Here is a 21,267-nt window from a genome sequence, read left to right on the forward strand (position 1 = left end):
AGTCCGCGACGTCCAAAGCATCGGTATTGCGAGGTCGGTAATGCATCCGTGAAAGGAGCCCCACGCTGGTGCGCCAACTGTCAAGGGAGGAATTTGGGTGAAGACTGCTAATGGAGTTTTCGTTTGGGATATCCATAGCCGGTGCCGTATTAGCTGTATACCAGTGCGGATATATCAATGTATCAGACAATGAATACATAAGACATGTTCTCCTTGAGCCAGAATCACCAACTGAACTCGTGTATTGCAAGACACCCAATTATACAGTTTGCATCTCTAACCTTGAAGCTAGACAGGGAGTACTTTTACTCCTTAATTTCTCACAGCGCAGTTTGTTTCTTGTACGTTCTTTCTGTGTGAAAGCTACTGATAAGACTTTGCAGCTTCACATTCTGGCTTCATTATCTTTGGTTAACTCCTTCATGACTATACAGCTTTGAACAAGGAGTATTATAGATCTGTGCAATTGCTACATAGACAGACAGATTATTATACAACTACATCTACATTTTGATTATTTATATACACAGATATTCTTATTACGTTTGAACAAACAAGCTATAGCTCAGGCGACCTCCACACTATAATACTGCCCCTATGTACAAGCATATAACTACTATAATACTACCCCTATATACAAGAATATAACTACTATAATACTGCCCCCTATGTTTAAGAATAGAACTACTATAATACTGCTCCTATCTACAAGAATATAACTACTATAATACTTCTCCTATATACAAGAATATAACTACTATAATATTGCTCCCTATGTACAAGAATATAACTACTATAATACTACCCCTATATACAAGAATATAACTACTATAATACTGCCCCCTATGTACAAGCATATAACTACTATGATACTGCTCCTATATACAAGAATATAACTACTATAATACTACCTCTATATACAAGAATAGAACTACTATAATATTGCTCCCTATGTACAAGAATAGAACTACTATAATACTGCCCCTATGTACAAGAATAGAACTACTATAATACTGCCCCTATATACAAGAATATAACTACTATAATACTGCCTCTATATACAAGAATATAACTACTATAATACTGCTCCTATATACAAGAATATAACTACTATAATACTGCCCCCTATATACAAGAATATAACTGCTATAATACTGCTTCTATATACAAGAATATAACTGCTATAATACTGCTTCTATATACAAGAATATAACTACTCTCCCTGACAGAAGTTCTGTCGCTTATCCATGTTATGTAAATAAAAGCTTATAATCTGACTTTAAATTCATCCATTGGTTTCGTAAATTACTCTTTTGAAAGCTGAAACCCTCCCAAATTTGGTTTAGGTTATGAAAATAAAGTGGCTGCAAAGTTGAAATATTGATCATTTAATGAACACAGAAAGGTCAGATTTTGACAAGACAAATGTTTTGTCGCCCACAGAAAGTAATGTGAAATTCACACAAATAATTAACTTCTAATACAAAGATATGTTGCATAACATTGGTGAATGAAGTTGTGGTGCTATTAGAGCCATATTTAATATTTTGTGTGACTTTCATGAGCTTGAAGAACGGCATCCATGCGGTTCAACAATGATTCATACAATTTATTGATGAAGTCATCAGGAATAGCAGAGAATGCATCTTACATGCCTCCCAGAGTTCATCTAGATTCTTGGGTTTTGTCTTCCAAGCTTCCTCTTTCATCCTACCCCAAACATGCTCAATGATGTTCATGTCTGGTGACTGGGCTGGCCGGTCCTTGAGAACCTTGATCTTCTTTGCCAGGAGGAACTTTGTTGTAGAGATGGATGTATGAGATGGAGGACCATCCTGCTGCAGAATTTGACCGATTTTATGATTGGGAATGTAAGAGGTAGCTAATACTTCTTGATATTTTAGGCTGTTGATATTGCCTTCCACCTTGCAAATGTTTCGCTCACCCCCATACTGAATGTAACCCCAGACAATGATCTTTCCACCACCAAACGTAACTGTTTTCTGGATCCATACGGGCTCCAGTAGGTCTCTTGCAGTATTTGTGGCGGCTGTGGTGTAATTCAACTGAAGATTCATCAGAGAAATCCACCTTCTGCCACTTTTCCAGCGTCCATCTGTTTAGCAGGCTGTGGGCCTTGGCAAATGCCACACGGTTTTTTTAATTGCCTTTTCTTTGGTGCTGGCTTTTGGGCACTGATTCGACCATGGAGGCCATTTCGAGACAGAATCCTACAAACTGTTCTAGTTGACACAGGTATTTGAGGTGACCAGGCCTGTTGGAGCTCTGCTGCAGTGGAAGAGGGGCTGGCTTTGGATTTTCTAACCAACAAACGTTCCTCCTGAGCAGTTGCCTTGCGGGGTCTGCCGGACCTGGGCTTGTCAAAAACTTTCCAGTCTATTCATATCTTTAATTCTTTGTACTTGACGCTGAGACACATTAAAGGTGCCAGCCACCTCTGCAGTGGATCTGGTCTTCAGCCTCTTGATAATCAAGGCTTTGGTCACAGGGTGGATTTTTGGCATGTTGTCAGAGGTCAAGTTGCAGTTCAAGTGAAGGTCTGGGGTGCTGGGCTTCTTTTTATACTCACCCACTAATTAACCGATCATTTAGTGACCACAGGTGAGGATGTAAACTAGGATTGGGTGCATTATATGACAAGGCGACAAAACTTTTGTCTTGCCAAAATCTGACCTTTCTGTGTTCATTAAATGATCAATATTTCTTTATTTTCATAACCTAAACCAAATTTGGGAGGGGTTTCAGCTTTCAAAAGAGTAATTTATAAAACCAATGGATGAATTTAAAGATAGGTTATAAGCTTTTATTGACATAACATGGATAAGCGACAGAACTTCCATCGGAGTGTGCTATAATGCTGCCCCTGTGTACAAAAATATAACTACTATAATAATGCCCCCTATGTAAAGGTATATAACTGCTATAATACTGCCCCTGTGTTGCACAGGCATATAGCTGCTATAATACTGCCCCGTGTGGTGCACAGGTATATAACTGCTATAATACTGCCCCGTGTGGTGAAAAGGTATATAGCTGCTGTAATACTGTCCCGTGTGGTGCACAGGTATATAGCTGCTATAATACTGCCCCGTGTGGTGCACAGGTATATAGCTGCTATAATACTGTCCCGTGTGGTGCACAGGTATATAGCTGCTATAATACTGCCCCGTGTGGTGCACAGGTATATAAGTGCTATAATACTGTCCCGTGTGGTCCACAGGTATATAGCTGCTATTATACTGCCCCGTGTGGTGTAGGGCTCTTCCTGCTCCTCATGGTGGGGCACTGGTAGGGTGGATCCTTCTTCTCAGGTCTCCTTTTATCTCGTCCTTCTTCAGGTCTACACTTCTTCAGCAGCAGTTTAACCAAGTTGGTAAGGTGGAGCATGGCTCGGTGGCGCTGCCGGCCATCATGCGTTCTGGGGCTGGGGGTCCTGAGAATTTCCAGGTGGGCTCCATGCCGCAGGCTCAGCAGCAGATCACCAGTGGCCAGATGCACTGGGGACACATGCCGCCGCTGGTGAGGGCCCTGTTGGACACTTTTACCTTGTTTCCTGGTTCTTTGGTGGACCATGAGTGACACCTGTGTCTCTGACTCCCGGCAGACCTCTGCGCAGCAGGCCCTGACAGGCACCATCAACTCCAGCATGCAGGCGGTGAATGCCGCGCAGGCCACCCTTGAGGACTTTGACACTCTTCCACCACTTGGCCAAGATGCGGTGAGTATTCGGCTGATCTGACGATGGTCCTCATTGCCAATCTCTGTGTGTGACTATGAGACCGGAATCTGACTATAGAGAGAGCGGCGTGAGAACTACAAAGCTCAGCACCCCCGGAGGAGTGTGCCCATCATCCGGCACTCACCACCATCATAGATTATGTGGCTGGTGCTTTCTGTAGGTATTGACAGACGGGTCTGTTCTTCTGCTCCATCGGGCTATAGCTTCATACTGTCAACATAGCGCAGCGCAGAATGAGCAGATATCCAAAACCCACTGAACCCTAAAAAGTGCATCACAAAATGAGCGGATATCTTAAACCCACTGAACCCCAAAAGAGCGCAGAACAGAATGAGCGGATATCCAAAACCCACCGAACCCCAAAAGAGCGCAGCACAGAATGAGCGGATATCAGGGACTTTCTCTATGGAGCTGGCAGACGCACTCCTTTTCCAGCAGCCCCAGAGAGAATGTCTGGAGCGCCGGACGGGCATATGCACTATGGCTCCATTCGCGTGGGATGAAAGTGCCATGTCCTGCTTGTCGGCGGAGGTCCCAGCGGTCGGCCTCCACCAATCTATCAGATATCACCTGTGCAGAGGATAACTCATAACTTCTCTTCACCGGACTCCTTTTTACGTTTTTTGTAAAATCGCACATGGTAAAGGTGGTAAATTTGAGAAATGTGTAAGAGGGAAAGGTTGTACTATACACAGATGACGAGGACGGCCGTATATATGCAGGGGGTATGTCTACGGGGTGTTGTAAGGTGTCCCTTCAATAACTACTCCCTGCTTTCTGGATTTTTCTCTATTCACCTCCCTGATCATCCTAGGCAGCAAAAGCCTGGCGGAAAAACAAGATGGATGAATCCAAGCATGAGATCCATTCCCAGGTGGACGCCATCACTGCCGGGACTGCGTCTGTTGTAAACCTTACAGCAGGTGAGACCTTACTCCCGGTACCGATACTAGATGTATGGCTTGTATCAGAGCAGAGGGCCAGACACCATAATCTATGATTCTGAAAACCTCTCTGCTTTGATTCAGGGGATCCGGCTGACACAGATTACACAGCAGTGGGATGTGCAGTTACCACCATCTCCTCCAACCTTACGGAGATGTCCCGAGGTGTGAAGCTTCTGGCTGCTCTTATGGAAGATGAAGGTGGGAATGGAAGACAACTTCTCCATGCGGCCAAGAACCTGGCCGGAGCGGTGTCTGATCTTCTGAAGACGGCGCAGCCTGCGAGCACTGAGGTGCGGTCATGGTGTGATGTGTGACTTTCTCTACATGCTGCACGTGCACTAGAACACGTTATAACGGATTCATTCCCGGTCTTCTCTGTATTCTCAGCCAAGACAGGTCCTTCTTCAGGCAGCTGGCAATGTAGGCCAGACCAGTGGAGAACTGCTCCAACAGATTGGGGAATGTGACACTGACCCGCGGTTCCAGGTAAGTGTTGGGTCCCTTATTTTTATTTTGTTGCCTACGTCTGATTATCACTTATTTCCTATAACCACACCCTGCTCTTCTCTAGAGGGAGTTTCCTGCAAACTTTCCTTCTCTTACAGTAGTCTTAGATTATCCCTGTGTCTCCTCCTTCCTGTAGATGTAGATTATCCCTGTCTCCTCCTCCTTCCTGTAGATGTAGATTATATCTTTGTCTCCTCCTTCCTGTAGATGTAGATTATCTCTGTGTCTCCTCCTCCTCCTTCCTGTAGATGTAGATTATCCCTGTGTCTCCTCCTCCTCCTTCCTGTAGATGTAGATTATCCCTGTGTCTCCTCCTCCTCCTTCCTGTAGATGTAGATTATCCCTGTGTCTCCTCCTCCTTCCTGTAGATGTAGATTATATCTTTGTCTCCTCCTTCCTGTAGATGTAGATTATCTCTGTGTCTCCTCCTCCTCCTTCCTGTAGATGTAGATTATCCCTGTGTCTCCTCCTCCTCCTTCCTGTAGATGTAGATTATCCCTGTGTCTCCTCCTCCTCCTTCCTGTAGATTATCCCTGTGTCTCCTCCTCCTCCTTCCTGTAGATGTAGATTATCCCTGTGTCTCCTCCTCCTTCCTGTAGATGTAGATTATCCCTGTGTCTCCTTGTCCTTCCTGTAGATGTAGATTATCCCTGTGTCTCCTCCTCCTCCTTCCTGTAGATGTAAATTATCCCTGTGTCTCCTCCTCCTTCCTGTAGATGTAATTATCCCTGTGTCTCCTTCTCTTACAGTAGTCTTAGATTATCCCTGTGTCTCCTCCTCCTTCCTGTAGATGTAGATTATCCCTGTGTCTCCTCCTCCTCCTTCCTGTAGTCTTAGATTATCCCTGTGTCTCCTCCTCCTTCCTGTAGATGTAGATTATCCCTGTGTCTCCTCCTCCTTCCTGTAGATGTAGATTATCCCTGTGTCTCCTCCTCCTTCCTGTAGATGTAGATTATCCCTGTGTCTCCTCCTCCTTCCTGTAGATGTAGATTATCCCTGTGTCTCCTTGTCCTTCCTGTAGATGTAGATTATCCCTGTGTCTCCTTCTCTTACAGTAGTCTTAGATTATCCCTGTGTCTCCTCCTCCTTCCTGTAGATGTAGATTATCCCTGTGTCTCCTCCTCCTCCTTCCTGTAGATGTAGATTATCCCTGTGTCTCCTCCTCCTTCCTGTAGATGTAGATTATCCCTGTGTCTCCTCCTCCTCCTTCCTGTAGATGTAGATTATCCCATTGTCTCCTCCTCCTCCTTCCTGTAGATGTAGATGATCCCATTGTCTCCTCCTCCTCCTTCCTGTAGATGTAGATTATCCCATTGTCTCCTCCTCCTCCTTCCTGTAGATGTAGATTATCCCTGTGTCTCCTCCTCTTTCCTGTAAATGTAGATTATCCCTGTCTCCTCCTCCATCCTGTAGATGTAGATTATATCTTTGTCTCCTCCTTCCTGTAGATGTAATTATCCCTGTGTCTCCTCCCCCTTCCTGTAGATGTAGATTATCCCTGTGTCTCCTACTCCTTCCTGTAGATGTAGATTATCTCTGTGTCTCCTCCTATTTCCTGTAGATGTAGATTATATCTTTGTCTCCTCCTTCCTGTAGATGTAGATTATCCCTGTGTCTCCTCCTCCTTCCTGTAGATGTAGATTATCCCTGTGTCTCCTCCTTCCTGTAGATGTAGATTATCCCTATGTCTCCTCCTCCTTCCTGTAGATGTAGATTATCCCTTTGTCTCCTCCACCTTCCTGTAGATGTAGATTATCCCTGTGTCTCCTCCTCCTCCTTCCTGTAGATGTAGATTATCCCTGTGTCTCCTCCTCCTCCTTTCTGTAGATGTAGATTATCCCTGTGTCTCCTCCTCCTCCTTCCTGTAGATGTAGATTATCCCTGTCTCCTCCTCCTCCTTCCTGTAGATGTAGATTATCCCTGTGTCTCCTCCTCCTTCCTGTAGATGTAGATTATCCCTGTGTCTCCTCCTCCTCCTTCCTGTAGATGTAGATTATCCCTGTGTCTCCTCCTCCTCCTTCCTGTAGATGTAGATTATCCCTGTGTTTCCTCCTCCTCCTTCCTGTAGATGTAGATTATCCCTGTGTCTCCTCCTCCTCCTTCCTGTAGATGTAGATTATCCCTGTGTCTCCTCCTCCTTCCTGTAGATGTAGATTATCCCTGTGTCTCCTCCTCCTCCTTCCTGTAGATGTAGATTATCCCATTGTCTCCTCCTCCTCCTTCCTGTAGATGTAGATGATCCCATTGTCTCCTCCTCCTCCTTCCTGTAGATGTAGATTATCCCTGTGTCTCCTCCTCTTTCCTGTAAATGTAGATTATCCCTGTCTCCTCCTCCATCCTGTAGATGTAGATTATATCTTTGTCTCCTCCTTCCTGTAGATGTAATTATCCCTGTGTCTCCTCCCCCTTCCTGTAGATGTAGATTATCCCTGTGTCTCCTCCTCCTTCCTGTAGATGTAGATTATCCCATTGTCTCCTCCTCATTCCTGTAGGTTTTCTTGAAGATGTAGATTATACCCTTGGCTCATTCTCCTGATCTATGTATATATTGTTTCTGTGGGTCCCCTTCCTCCTGTAAAGGAATTTTTCATCCAGGGGTAGATAATCTCTGAGACAATAACGCTTTTACATGTAGATTATCTCTGTGGCTTGTCCTTTTGATGGAATTTTTCCTGATGGTGTTTCCTCCGTCCTGTAGAGGTAGACCATCCGTTGAGCTTCTTCTCTTACTGTAGATGGACCCACATCTCCTCCTCCTATTGAAGATTACGTACTGTAGCTTCTCCTTTCCTTGCAGATTATTTCCCATGGTTCCTTTTTTCCTGTAGATTATTTGTCTTGGCTCCTCTTTGTTTGGAGGCGTTTCCTGTAGATTATCTGTCACAGCTTCTCTTCATATATGTAGACTCTCCCCCTGGCTCCTCCTCATCCTGTAGATTATCCCTTGCTATACTCTCCCTCCAACTTCTAAGTGATTCCTGAAGAGTAAATTCTTGTTTTTGTTCTCCCTCTTCCAGTTGATTAGCTCTGTAGCTCCTCATCCTGTGGATTATCTACTCTAGCTTCTCCTTTCCCTTAAATTATTACCTGTACCTCCTCCGTATTCTGTAGAGTCATCGTCCTTTATATTAACCCTAGTAGCTCCTCCTCCTTCTGGGATTATCCCCCATAGCTCCTCCTGTTCTAGTAGACTATCCCATTGTTTCCTCCTCTTACTATGATTATCCCTATAACTTCTCCTTGTCTTGTACATTATTCTTATTGCACCTCCTCCTCTTCCTGTAGGTTTCCCCAATAGCACCTCCTTTTCCTGTAGCTTGTCCCTTTAGCCTCTTCTTCCAGTAGATTATCTCTTTAGGCCGTCTTCTTTTGGTAGACTATCCCTTTGTATCGTCCTCTTACTGCTGCTTATTCAATGCATTATTCTTGTTCTTCCTCCTTCCTGTAGTTTATCTACCTGAAGCTCCTCTTCTTCCTCATCCTGTAGATAATCCTTATGGCTCCTCCTTTTCATTGAGATTTTTTTTTTTTTTCTTTTGGCTCCTTTTTTTTCGGGTAGATTATCCCTTTCATTCTTCCTCTGTCTGTAGACTATCCCTGTAGCTCTTCATCTTTCTGTTCATTATCCCTGTAGCTCCTCCTTGTCCTGTAGATTATCCCTTTACCTCCTCCATATCCTGTAGATTATCCCTTTACCTCCTCCATATCCTGTAGATTTCCCCATAGCTCCTCCTCATCCTGTGGATTATCCCTTTGGCTCCTCCTTTTCCTGTGGAATATCCCTTTGGTTCCTCCTTTTCCTGTTGGTTATTCTCCTGTAGCTCCTCCTTATAATGTAATTTCTTCACAGCTCCTCTTCCTGTGGATTATCCCTTTGGCTCCTCCATTTCCTGTTGGTTTTCCTCCTGAAAATCATCCTTATCCTGTAGATTTCCTCACATCTCCTCCTCTTCCTGTGGATTATCCCTTTGGCTCCTCCTTTTCCTGTTGGTTAGTCTCCTGTAGCTCCTCCTTATCCTGTAGATCTCTCCATAGCTGCTCCTCCTTCCTGTGGATTATCCCTTTGGCTCCTCCTTTTCCTGTTGGTTCTCCTCCTGTAGCTCCTCCTTATCCTGTAGATGATCTCTTTAGCTCCTCCTCTTCCTCTTTTCTTACACTCTTTATGAGTACCTGAGGACCATGTCTTTATGCTAACCTGTTCCTTTGCTATGTATTGGCTTCTTGATGGGGCACCACCCCACCATTGGTGTATATATGTATCCACTCTGTACCTTCTACCTCCACCTGTTGTTCTGTGTATACATTTTGGGTTTTTGTCCACACTTCCATTTTTGTGGGTTCCCACAGATGTCTGCAGCCAGAGCCACTCGCACTCTCACCTCAGTGTCAGAGCAGAGAACGGTAACACCAAGAGCTCTTGTCTGTGTTGTGATCTGTTCATGTAGTTTCCTGGTGTTGGGTCTTGGCTCCGATGATTAAAGGGTTAATCTGGAATCTCCTTTAATAATTTGATAATTGTAATAATTTCTCCTGATTTCTGGTGATTCTGCTGTCTGGTTGTGGCTCTTCATGGCTGGTGTTCTGAGGGGTGTTCGTCTGGTTTCTCACCATGGTTGGGGATGTTTTTTGCATTCACACTGGGGGTGGTGTTCTGAGGGCCTTCGTCTGGTTTCTCACCATGGTTGGGGATGTTTTTTGCATTCACACTGGGGGTGGTGTTCTGAGGGCCTTCGTCTGGTTTCTCACCATGGTTGGGGATGTTTTTTGCATTCACCCTGGGGGTGGTGTTCTGAGGGCCTTCGTCTGGTTTCTCACCATGGTTGGGGGTGTTTTTTGCATTCACACTGGGGTTGGTCTGAGGGTCTTCGTCTGGTTTCTCACCATGGTTGGGGATGTTTTTTGCATTCACACTGGGGGTGGTGTTCTGAGGGCCTTCGTCTGGTTTCTCACCATGGTTGGGGGTGTTTTTTGCATTCACACTGGGGTTGGTCTGAGGGCCTTCGTCTGGTTTCTCACCATGGTTGGGGGTGTTTTTTGCATTCACACTGGGGTTGGTCTGAGGGCCTTCGTCTGGTTTCTCACCATGGTTGGGGATGTTTTTTTGCATTCACACTGGGGGTGGTGTTCTGAGGGCCTTCGTCTGGTTTCTCACCATGGTTGGGGGTGTTTTTTGCATTCACACTGGGGGTGGTGTTCTGAGGGCCTTCGTCTGGTTTCTCACCATGGTTGGGGATGTTTTTTGCATTCACACTGGGGGTGGTGTTCTGAGGGCCTTCGTCTGGTTTCTCACCATGGTTGGGGATGTTTTTTGCATTCACACTGGGGGTGGTGTTCTGAGGGTCTTCGTCTGGTTTCTCACCATGGTTGGGGATATTTTTTGCTTTCACACTGGGGGCTGGGGCTCTTCAGGTTAGAAATTCCAAGTTTTATAGACCTTATTAAGAAGTTCTTGGTTGGTTAGAGGGCATCCTCCTTTGAGAGTGCGGAGCGGGTGTAGAGAGCATCACTCCGTAGGACCTTATCCTGTCCTGCATTGATTTCAATGACCTCTGTGTAATACTTTGTTTCCCCTGTGTGGGCGCTGTGGATATAATGGATTCATACTGTCAGGCTGCAGGATACCTAATCACCTCGGATTATTGGGCGTCCAAGATGAGGGCCAGTGCGTCATTTGCCGGGGAACATTTCTCAGCTTCGGATCTCCCAGTGAAATCCTGAGGACTGAGAAAGAAAAAAGATTCTGCAGGTTACAATGTTTTCCTGGAAAATGCTTACAAAAGTCCATCCCGTGCACAAGCCAATAAAGACTGACTTACCATTGGAAATAATGTCACTACGGCTTCACCTGACCGCAGATATCAACTACACACCTCAGGGATCGACACCGACTGCAGGTGTCCACTGGCCGCTGCTACGGAGTACTGAAGTGTATGGAAGAGCGCTGTGGATCACATCCATGAGCACTGTGGCCTGCTGTGTGATCCCGACAGATGACCCTCTGAACTGATAGCCACATGGGTGGTGCGATAACCACAGGCGGTACAGTGTGGCGTCAGAGACCCCTTAGCGATACAGGTGGTGCTAGGCATACCGGTAACCACAGGCGGTACAGTGTGGCGTCAGAGACCCCTTAGCGATACAGGTGGTGCTAGGCATACCGGTAACCACAGGCGGTACAGTGTGGCGTCAGTGACCCCTTAGCGATACAGGTGGTGCTAGGCATACCGGTAACCACTGGCGGTACAGTGTGGCGTCAGTGAACTGGTAGCAATACAGGTGGTGCTGGGAATACTGGTAAACAAAGGCGGTACAGTCTGGCATCAGTAAACTGGTAGCGATACAGGTGGTGCTAGGCATACCGGTAACCACAGGCGGTACAGTGTGGTGTTAGTGAACTGGTAGCAATACAAGTGGTACTGGGAATACTGATAACCACAGAACAGTACAGTCTGGTTCCAGTGAACTGGTATAGATTTGCGTAGCTTTGGGGTTGGCTGCATTCAGTCTCGAGTCAGCCCTTGGTTAGGATGCAGTTGGGTGAGGACACATATCCTGTTTGTTACCCAGTGTGGAGTATATTTGGGGTTGGGTGGGTACATTCATGCTTTGGTCAGGATAGAGTTGGGAATGCACTTGTGATATCTGGTTCTTGCCCCGTTCCCCGGTGAGGAGTTTATTTGGGGTTGGGTGGGTACATTCATGCTGTGGTTAGGATGTAGTTAGGTGAGGACACATACGCCTGATTCTTACCCCATTCCACGGTGAGGGTTGGGGTTGGGCAGGTACATTCATGCTGTGGTTAGGATGTAGTTGGGTATGGACATGTGTGATACCTGGTTGTTGTCCCGTTCTCCGGTGTGGAGTACATTTGGGGTTGGGTGGGTACATTCATGCTCTGGTTAGGATGGAGTTGGGTATGGACATGTGATACCTGGTTGTTGCCCCGTTCCACGGTAAAGGTTGGGGTTGGGTGGGTACATTGTGGTTAGGTTGGGTGGGTACTGTGGTTAGGATGGAGTTTGGTATGGACATGTGATACCTGGTTCTTGCCCCATTCTCTGCTGTGGAGTATATTTGGGGATGGGTGGATACATTCATGCCCTGGTTAGGATGTAGTTGGGTATGGACATGTATGATACCTGATTCTTGCTCCGTTCCCCGGTGAGGAGTATATTTGGGGTTGGCTGGGTACATTCATGCTCTGGTTAGGATGTACAGTACTAGGGTATGGACATGTATGACACCTGGTTCTTGCTCCGTTCCCCGGTGTGGAGTATATTTGGGGTTGGGTGGGTACATTCATGCTCTGGTTAGGATGTAGTTGGGTATGGACATGTATGATACCTGGTTCTTGCCCCGTACCCCGGTGAGGAGTATTTTTGAGGTTGGGTGGGTGCATTCATGCTCTGATTTGGATGTACAGTACTTGGGTATGGACATGTGATACCTGGTTCTTGCTTCATTCCCCGGTGTGGAGTATATTTGGGGTTGGGTGGGTACATTCATGCCCTGGTTAGGATGTAGTTGGGTATGGACTTGTATGATACCTGGTTCTTGCTCAGTTCCCCGGTGTGGAGTATTTTTGGGGTTGGGTGGGTACATTCATGCTCTGGTTAGGATGTAGTTGGGTATGGACATGTATGATACCTGGTTCTTGCCCCGTTCCCCGGTGAGGGGTATATTTGGGGTTGGCTGGGTGCATTCATGCTCTGGTTAGGATGTACAGTACTTGGGTATGGACATGTAAGATACTGCACCTGGTACTTGCTCCGTTCCCCGGTGAGGGGTATATTTGGGGTTGGGTGGGTATATTCATGCTGTGATTAGATTGTAGTTGGGTGAGGACACACATACCTGGTTCTTGTCCTGTTCCCCGGTGAGGGGTATATTTGAGGTTGGGTGGGTACATTCATGCTCTGGTTAGGATGTAGTTTGGTAAGGACACACATACCTGGCTCTTGCCCCGTTCTCCGGTGAGGAGTATAGTTTGGGTTGGGTGGGTACATCCATGCTCTGGTCAGGATGTAGTTGGGTATGGACATGTATGATACCTGGTTCTTGCCCTGTTCCCTGGTGATGGGTATATGTGTGGTTGGGTGGGTATATTCATGCTCTGGTCAGGATGTAGTTGGGTAAGGACACATACCTGGTTCTTGCTCTGTTCCCTGGTGATGGGTATATTTGGGGTTGGGTGGGTACATTCATGCTCTGGTCAGGATGTAGTTGGGTAAGGACACATACCTGGTTCTTGCTCTGTTCCCTGGTGATGGGTATATGTGTGGTTGGGTGGGTATATTCATGCTCTGGTCAGGATGTAGTTGGGTAAGGACACATACCTGGTTCTTGCTCTGTTCCCTGGTGATGGGTATATTTGGGGTTGGGTGGGTACATTCATGCTCTGGTCAGGATGTAGTTGGGTAAGGACACATACCTGGTTCTTGCTCTGTTCCCTGGTGATGGGTATATGTGTGGTTGGGTGGGTATATTCATGCTCTGGTCAGGATGTAGTTGGGTAAGGACACATACCTGGTTCTTGCTCTCTTCCCTGGTGATGGGTATATGTGTGGTTGGGTGGGTATATTCATGCTCTGGTCAGGATGTAGTTGGGTATGGACATGTATGATACCTGGTTCTTGCCCTGTTTCCTGGTGATGGGTATATGTGTGGTTGGGTGGGTATATTCATGCTCTGGTCAGGATTTAGTTGGGTAAGGACACATCCTGGTTCTTGCCCTGTTTCCTGGTGATGGGTATATGTGTGGTTGGGTGGGTATATTCATGCTCTGGTCAGGATGTAGTTGGGTAAGGACACATACCTGGTTCTTGCTCTGTTCCCTGGTGATGGGTATATGTGGGGTTGGGTGGGTACATTCATGCTCTGGTCAGGATGTAGTTGGGTAAGGACACATACCTGGTTCTTGCTCTCTTCCCTGGTGATGGGTATATGTGTGGTTGGGTGGGTATATTCATGCTCTGGTCAGGATGTAGTTGGGTATGGACATGTATGATACCTGGTTCTTGCCCTGTTTCCTGGTGATGGGTATATGTGTGGTTGGGTGGGTATATTCATGCTCTGGTCAGGATGTAGTTGGGTAAGGACACATCCTGGTTCTTGCTCTGTTCCCTGGTGATGGGTATATGTGGGGTTGGGTGGGTATATTCATGCTCTGGTCAGGATGTAGTTGGGTAAGGACACATACCTGGTTCTTGCCCTGTTCCCTGGTGATGGGTATATGTGGGGTTGGGTGGGTATATTCATGCTCTGGTCAGGATGTAGTTGGGTATGGACATGTATGATACCTGGTTCTTGCCCTGTTTCCTGGTGATGGGTATATGTGTGGTTGGGTGGGTATATTCATGCTCTGGTCAGGATGTAGTTGGGTAAGGACACATCCTGGTTCTTGCCCGGTCTCCAGTGTGGAGTATATTTGGAGTTGGGTGCATGCAGTGCCTGGTCACCTCTGGGTTTGGCAGTCACACACTCGATTGGATCCTTTCTGTACCGATCACTCTCTCACCTTCTGATCTCTCTGGGATTTGTATTAATTGATTAATCTGTTTTGGGTCCGGTGTTGCCGGTTCTACAGCCGCCTGGTTTCCTGCACCTTCTGGTTTACGCTCTCTCTGTGTCTAGGACATGCTGATGCAGTTGGCTAAGGCAGTAGCGAGTGCTGCAGCTGCTCTTGTTCTGAAAGCGAAGAACGTGGCGGAGCGGACAGATGACCCTGTGCAGCAGGCTCAGGTGATCGCAGCTGCCACCCAGTGTGCCCTGTCTACATCTCAGCTGGTGGCCTGCACTAAGGTACGTTGGTTGGGTCTGGATCAGATGTGGCGGTGTACTCCACTTATGGCATTGTGACCATTAATCCCTTTACTTCCAGGTGGTGGCCCCCACAATCAGCTCCCCCGTCTGTCAGCAGCAGCTCCTGGAGGCCGGGAAGCAGGTGGCCAAGTCTGTGGAGGGCTGCGTAGAGACCTCCAAGGATTCCACATCGGACCCCGAGCTGCTGAAGGCTGTGGGGGTCGCAGCGTCTGCCGTCACTCAAGCCCTCAACGACTTACTGCAGCACATCAAAAACAATGCGTCTGGAGCGCCCTCCACTGGACGGTACGACCAAGCCACTGACACCATTCTGAATGTGACCGAGAATATCTTCAGCTCAATGGGTGATGCCGGTGAGTGCCAGGGGCCACAGGATAAGAAGCCGAGCAGAATAAATTTGTGTGTCCATGGCAACAGACTACACACAAGCCCTTTGTAGTCAGATTCTTAACAGGTCAAGTGATGGTGATCCGGGCTCCAGCACATCTACCATTCACCAGAAGCTAGTCCTGTGTCTCCCCCCTAGTGGTGGCTGGAGTGTTCTCCGAGACTGATGGAGAAATCTGAGCTCAGCGCTCGCTCGGCCAAAGCCGGTGGTCGTGGTTCAGTGTTAGACACTTAGACACTTCCTGCTTTGCTGGCTGGTGGACTGCTCCTTTAAGTGTCCACTTAGTAATTGAAAGCAGAGTGTTGCAGCTTTGGCTGTGACTGGAGTAGAAATCACAGTGTAACTCGGGTTATGAGCTGCTGGTGCAGGATGCGGGGCTCCCAGGCGCCGCAGGGCTCCCAGGTGCCGCTGATCACCTCCCATTGTCTTGTCCTAGGTGAGATGGTGCGACAGGCACGGATCCTGGCCCAGGCTACCTCCGATCTCGTGGGTGCCATCAAGGCGGATGCCGAGCAGGAGAGCGACCTGGAAAATTCCCGAAAACTCCTGAGTGCGGCCAAACTACTAGCAGATGCCACCGCCAGGATGGTGGAAGCAGCTAAGGTGGGTTCTGGCCCTTCCCTGTGTCGCGGCCACATTTTCTACTTCTCCGCTTGTGACTCCTTTGATTTCTTGCACAGGGAGCCGCCGCTCACCCGGACAGCGAGGAGCAGCAGCAGAAGCTTCGGGAGGCTGCAGAAGGGCTGCGCATGGCGACCAACGCGGCCGCCCAGAACGCAATAAAGAAGAAGCTGGTGCACAAGCTGGAGGTAACGGGAGAAACCCATTCCTGTCTGGGGCAAGCACCATTCTCCTTGTATGTAACGCTATCTACCACGTCTTTCTTCTAGCAAGCCGCCAAACAGGCTGCAGCCTCCGCTACGCAGACCATCGCTGCTGCGCAGAACGCAGCTTCCAGCAACAAGAACCCTGCCGCTCAGCAACAACTGGTACAAAGCTGCAAGGTAAGTGCTGGGCCCATGTCCTCCGCCACCTCCTGCTCCTTCCCCTCCCCACGCCTCCCTCTGCTACCCCATCGTACCCCCTGCCACATTCTGCTCCCCCTGCCACATTCTGCTCCTCCATCCCCAGACTCTCCCTGCCACATTCTGCTCCTCCATCCCCAGACTCCCCCTGCCACATTCTGCTCCTCCATCCCCAGACTCCCCCTGACGCGTCCTGCTCCTCGGTCGGGTGTTAATCCACCCTTCCCCCCCACCCGCCAGGTCCTGCTCTTCCGAAGCCCCAGCTGACGAGCCCTGCTCATCCCCTCTACCCCACTAGCCCCTGCTCCTCGTTCCACTCCACAATCACCCCCCACCAGATCCTGCTTGTTTCACTTTACCTCCCCCGCCAGGTCCTTTTCATCTCTCTCCTCCCCCTGCCAGGGCCTACTCTTCACCTCACACACCTCCACCATGTCCTGCTCCTCCTCTCCACCCCCTCACCAGGTCATGCTCGTCTCGCTCCACCCCCACCCCTCCCAGTAGGTCTTGCTCCTACTCTATCCCACCCACAACAGGTCCTGCTCGTCACCGCTTACACCCGCCAGGTCCTGCTCATACCCCTTCCCTCCTTCACCCCCATGCCAGATCCTGCTCGTCCTTCTCCCCTCCTCCCATTCCTGTCAGGTCCTGATCGTCCTTTTTCACCCCTCATACCACTGTCAGGTCCTGCTTGTCACCATTCCACCCATCCACCAGGTCCTGCTTGTCCACTCTCCCCATAACCCACCTTTCCTCCTCCACATCCTGCTCATCCCCTTCACCTTTCACTCTCTGTCAGGTCTTGCTCATCACCATTCCACCTGCTTGCCAGGTCATTCTCGTCCATTCCCTCCACTGCCATCCTCCTCCACCAGGTTCCCGCTGGTGACGCTTCACTCATCACCCCCCTGCCAGGTTCTACTCGTCACCATTCCACCCCCACCAGTTTGGTCTTGTCCACCTCCCCCCCCCCCCCCACCACAATCCTCCACCAGGTTCTGCTAGTCACCCTTCACCCCTCATCCCCTTGCCAGGGTCTTCTTGTCAGCATTCCACCCCCCCCCCCCCCCCACTAGGTCATCCTTGTCCACCCTTCCTCCCCCCCCCCCCCACCATCCTCCACCAGATCCTGCTCGTCCTTCTCCCCTCCTCCCATTCCTGTCAGGTCCTGATCGTCCTTTTTCACCCCTCATACCACTGTCAGGTCCTGCTTGTCACCATTCCACCCCTCCACCAGGTCATTTTTGAACACCCTCCTCCCCCCACCCCCCCCTCCAGGTCCCCCTTCACCTTTCACCCCACCCCTCTGACAGGTCCTGCTTGTCAGCACTTCATATCCCTGCCAGGTTATTCTTGTCAATCTTCCTCTCCACCAGGTCCTGCTCATCCCCCTTCACTCCTCACCCCCCTGCCAGGTTCTACTCGTCACCATTCCACCCCCACCAGATTGTTCTTGTCCACCCCCCCCCCCCCACCATCCTCCACCACCATCCTCCACCAGGTCCTGCTCGTCACCCTTCACCCCTCACCCACCTGCCAGGTCCTTCTCGTCACCATTCCACCCCCCGCCAGGTCATCCTTGTCCACCCTTCGCCCCCCCACCATCCTCCACCAGCTCCTGCTCCTCTGTACCTGACACGCTCTGCCAGTAACCTCCTCCATTGTTCTTGTTGCAGGTTGTAGCTGATCAGATCCCCATGTTGGTGCAGGGAGTTCGGGGCAGCCAGTCCCAGCCGGACAGTCCTAGTGCCCAATTATCACTGATCAGTGCCAGCCAGAACTTCCTGCAGGTAACCTGTGTGTGCAGGACAATATGGGGAGGACGAGGTGGAGAATGAGGGTTGTGATTCTCTGCTCTCATGTATTTCTTCTGGTTACAGCCCGGTGGTAAACTTGTCGCCGCTGGAAAAGCCGCTGTCCCTACGGTGTCAGATCCAGCGTCCGCCATGCAGCTCGGTCAGTGCACGAAGAACTTGGCTACCGCTCTGGCTGAGCTGCGGACGGCTGCGCAGAAGGTAGGGGGGTCTATATGGGGGCTCTATTAGAAGCTCATAGACACCTTTTGTTTCCTATCTATAGGTAGATCAAATCATAACTGGAAAAATGATGGTCCTATCTTCTGTGTGGGGCACTTAGGGGTGGAGATATGGGGAAAACTGCCAATTCATAGCTTTCTGGAAACCAAAGGCACAAGCCATATTCAGCCCAGTCTGAGGTCACAAGGGGACGGGACATGAGGGGATCGTAGGTTCTTAAAAACTAGAGCGGACATTTTGTGAGTGTTCCTCTATGAGAGGTCACGTGCAGTACACGTGTGAGGAGTCCCAGGAACTTGTGGCTCTACAGCGCCCCCCTGTGCCAGCCACCACCAGGCCTATTCATAAGGAACAAGGTAGTGGATTCATCTATCGGTGTGTAACCACGTCTTATCTGTACCTGTAGTACTGGCATATATATTCTGTGAATCCCATCTTGTATATAGTGTATTATCTACTGTGCCCTTAAGGCAGACCTGGGTAAGGGGCGGCCCTCGGGCCACATCTGGCCCGCTACCGCCTGTGACCGGCCCGCCCTACCGCCTGTAACTGGCCCGCCCTACTGCCTGTGACCGGCCCGCCCTACCGCCTGTGACCGGCCCGCCCTACCGCCTGTGACCGGCCCGCCCTACCGCCTGTGACCGGCCCGCCCTACCGCCTGTGACCGGCCCGCCCTACCGCCTGTGACCGGCCCGCCCTACCGCCTGTGACCGGTGCTCCTGATTCAGGGGGTCCTTGCTGGCCGGTCACTGATGAGGGCAATGTGACCTGTTGTCTGGAGCTCCAGGCTCTGGGAGGCCCCTGGTCAGATCGCCCTCACCACACGCTGCGTGCCGGGCAGGGAGCGATCCTGCAGCTCCGCACAGTCAGTGCAGGCAGCGGCACTCAGGAATCTCTCCTCAGTTCCCTGCCCGGCACCTTTCTCTGTGACACACACGCGCGCCCTGATGTTGTCAGTACGGTGCGCGTGTGTCATTTGAAAAGTTCCCGCCTGGCAGGAGAAGTGGCACCAGCTGGGGCCTGTAGGGAGAGAAGCAGAGGCGGGGCCCCTACAAGAACAGCCAGCAGCACAGCCAGGGCCCGTACAAGAGAAGAAGCAGCTCGGCGGGGGCCCGTACAAGAGAAGAAGCAGCTCGGCGTGGGCCCGTACAAGAACAGCAGCGGTGCAGCCAGGGCCCGTACAAGAGAAGAAGCAGCGGCGGGGGCCCCTACAAGAACAGCAGCGGTGCAGCCAGGGCCCGTACAAGAGAGGAAGCAGCTCGGCGTGGCCCCTACAAGAACAGCAGCGGTGCAGCCAGGGCCCATACAAGAGAAGAAGCAGCGGCGGGGGCCCCTACAAGAACAGCCAGCAGCACAGCCAGGGTCCGTACAAGAGAAGAAGCAGCTCGGCGGGGGCCCGTACAAGAGAAGAAGCAGCTCGGCGTGGGCCCGTACAAGAAAAGCAGCGGCGCAGCCAGGGCCCGTACAAGAGAAGAAGCAGCGGCGGGGGCCCCTACAAGAACAGCAGCGGCGCAGCCAGGGCCCGTACAAGAAAGGAAGTAGCTCGGCGTGGCCCCTACAAGAACAGCAGCGGTGCAGCCAGGGCCCATACAAGAGAAGAAGCAGCGGCGGGGGCCCCTACAAGAACAGCAGCGGTGCAGCCTGGGCCTGTACAAGAGAAGAAGCAGCGGCGGGGGCCCCTACAAGAACAGCAGCGGTGCAGCCTGGGCCCATACAAGAGAAAAAGCAGCTCGGCGGAGGCTCCTACAAGAACAGCAGCGGTGCAGCCAGGGCCCGTACAAGAGAAGAAGCAGCTCGGCGGGGGCCCGTACAAGAGAAGAAGCAGCTCGGCGTGGGCCCGTACAAGAACAGCAGCGGCGTAGCCAGTGCCCGTACAAGAGAAGAAGCAGCGGCGGGGGCCCCTACAAGAACAGCAGCGGCGCAGCCAGGGCCCGTACAAGAGAGGAAGTAGCTCGGCGTGGCCCCTACAAGAACAGCAGCGGTGCAGCCAGGGCCCGTACAAGAGAAGAAGCAGCTCGGCGGAGGCTCCTACAAGAACAGCAGCGGTGCAGCCAGGGCCCGTACAAGAGAAGAAGCAGCTCGGCGTGGCCCCTACAAGAACAGCAGCGGTGCAGCCAGGGCCCGTACAAGAGAAGAAGCAGCTCGGCGGGGGCCCCTACAAGAACAGCAGCGGTGCAGCCAGGGCCCGTACAAGAGAAAAAGCAGCTCGGCGGGGGCCCCTACAAGAACAGCAGCGGTGCAGCCAGGGCCTATACAAGAGAAGAAGCAGCTCGGCGGGGCCCCTACAAGAACAGCAGCGGTGCAGCCAGGGCCCGTACAAGAGAAAAAGCAGCTCGGCGGAGGCTCCTACAAGAACAGCAGCGGTGCAGCCAGGGCCTATACAAGAGAAGAAGCAGCTCGGCGGAGGCTCCTACAAGAACAGCAGCGGTGCAGCCAGGGCCCGTACAAGAGAAGAAGCAGCGGCGGGGGCCCCTACAAGAACAGCAGCGGTGCAGCCAGGGCCTATACAAGAGAAGAAGCAGCTCGGCGTGGCCCCTACAAGAACAGCAGCGGTGCAGCCAGGGCCCATACAAGAGAAGAAGCAGCTCGGCGTGGCCCCTACAAGAACAGCAGCGGTGCAGCCTGGGCCTGTACAAGAGAAGAAGCAGCGGCGGGGGCCCCTACAAGAACAGCAGCGGTGCAGCCTGGGCCCATACAAGAGAAAAAGCAGCTCGGCGGAGGCTCCTACAAGAACAGCAGCGGTGCAGCCAGGGCCCATACAAGAGAAGAAGCAGCGGCGGGG

At 50.4% G+C, this 21,267-nt stretch overlaps 1 protein-coding gene across 1 annotated transcript in view; it reads left to right on the forward strand.

The window, feature by feature from the left end:
* TLN1 (talin 1) overlaps positions 1-21,267 on the forward strand; it is a 245,387-nt gene that overhangs the window by 105,226 nt on the left and 118,894 nt on the right. Inside the window, exons 13-24 of the mRNA XM_075330534.1 lie at positions 3,360-3,540; positions 3,626-3,739; positions 4,575-4,683; positions 4,789-4,997; positions 5,095-5,193; positions 14,848-15,015; positions 15,095-15,389; positions 15,861-16,027; positions 16,105-16,233; positions 16,315-16,428; positions 18,126-18,239; positions 18,330-18,464. Of these exons, the coding sequence (XP_075186649.1) occupies positions 3,360-3,540; positions 3,626-3,739; positions 4,575-4,683; positions 4,789-4,997; positions 5,095-5,193; positions 14,848-15,015; positions 15,095-15,389; positions 15,861-16,027; positions 16,105-16,233; positions 16,315-16,428; positions 18,126-18,239; positions 18,330-18,464 (1,834 nt within the window). The remainder of the gene's footprint in view (positions 1-3,359; positions 3,541-3,625; positions 3,740-4,574; positions 4,684-4,788; positions 4,998-5,094; positions 5,194-14,847; positions 15,016-15,094; positions 15,390-15,860; positions 16,028-16,104; positions 16,234-16,314; positions 16,429-18,125; positions 18,240-18,329; positions 18,465-21,267) is intronic.

This window comes from Anomaloglossus baeobatrachus, chromosome 1 (assembly GCF_048569485.1).
Source record: "Anomaloglossus baeobatrachus isolate aAnoBae1 chromosome 1, aAnoBae1.hap1, whole genome shotgun sequence".
In the NCBI taxonomy this organism is placed as follows: domain Eukaryota; kingdom Metazoa; phylum Chordata; class Amphibia; order Anura; family Aromobatidae; genus Anomaloglossus; species Anomaloglossus baeobatrachus.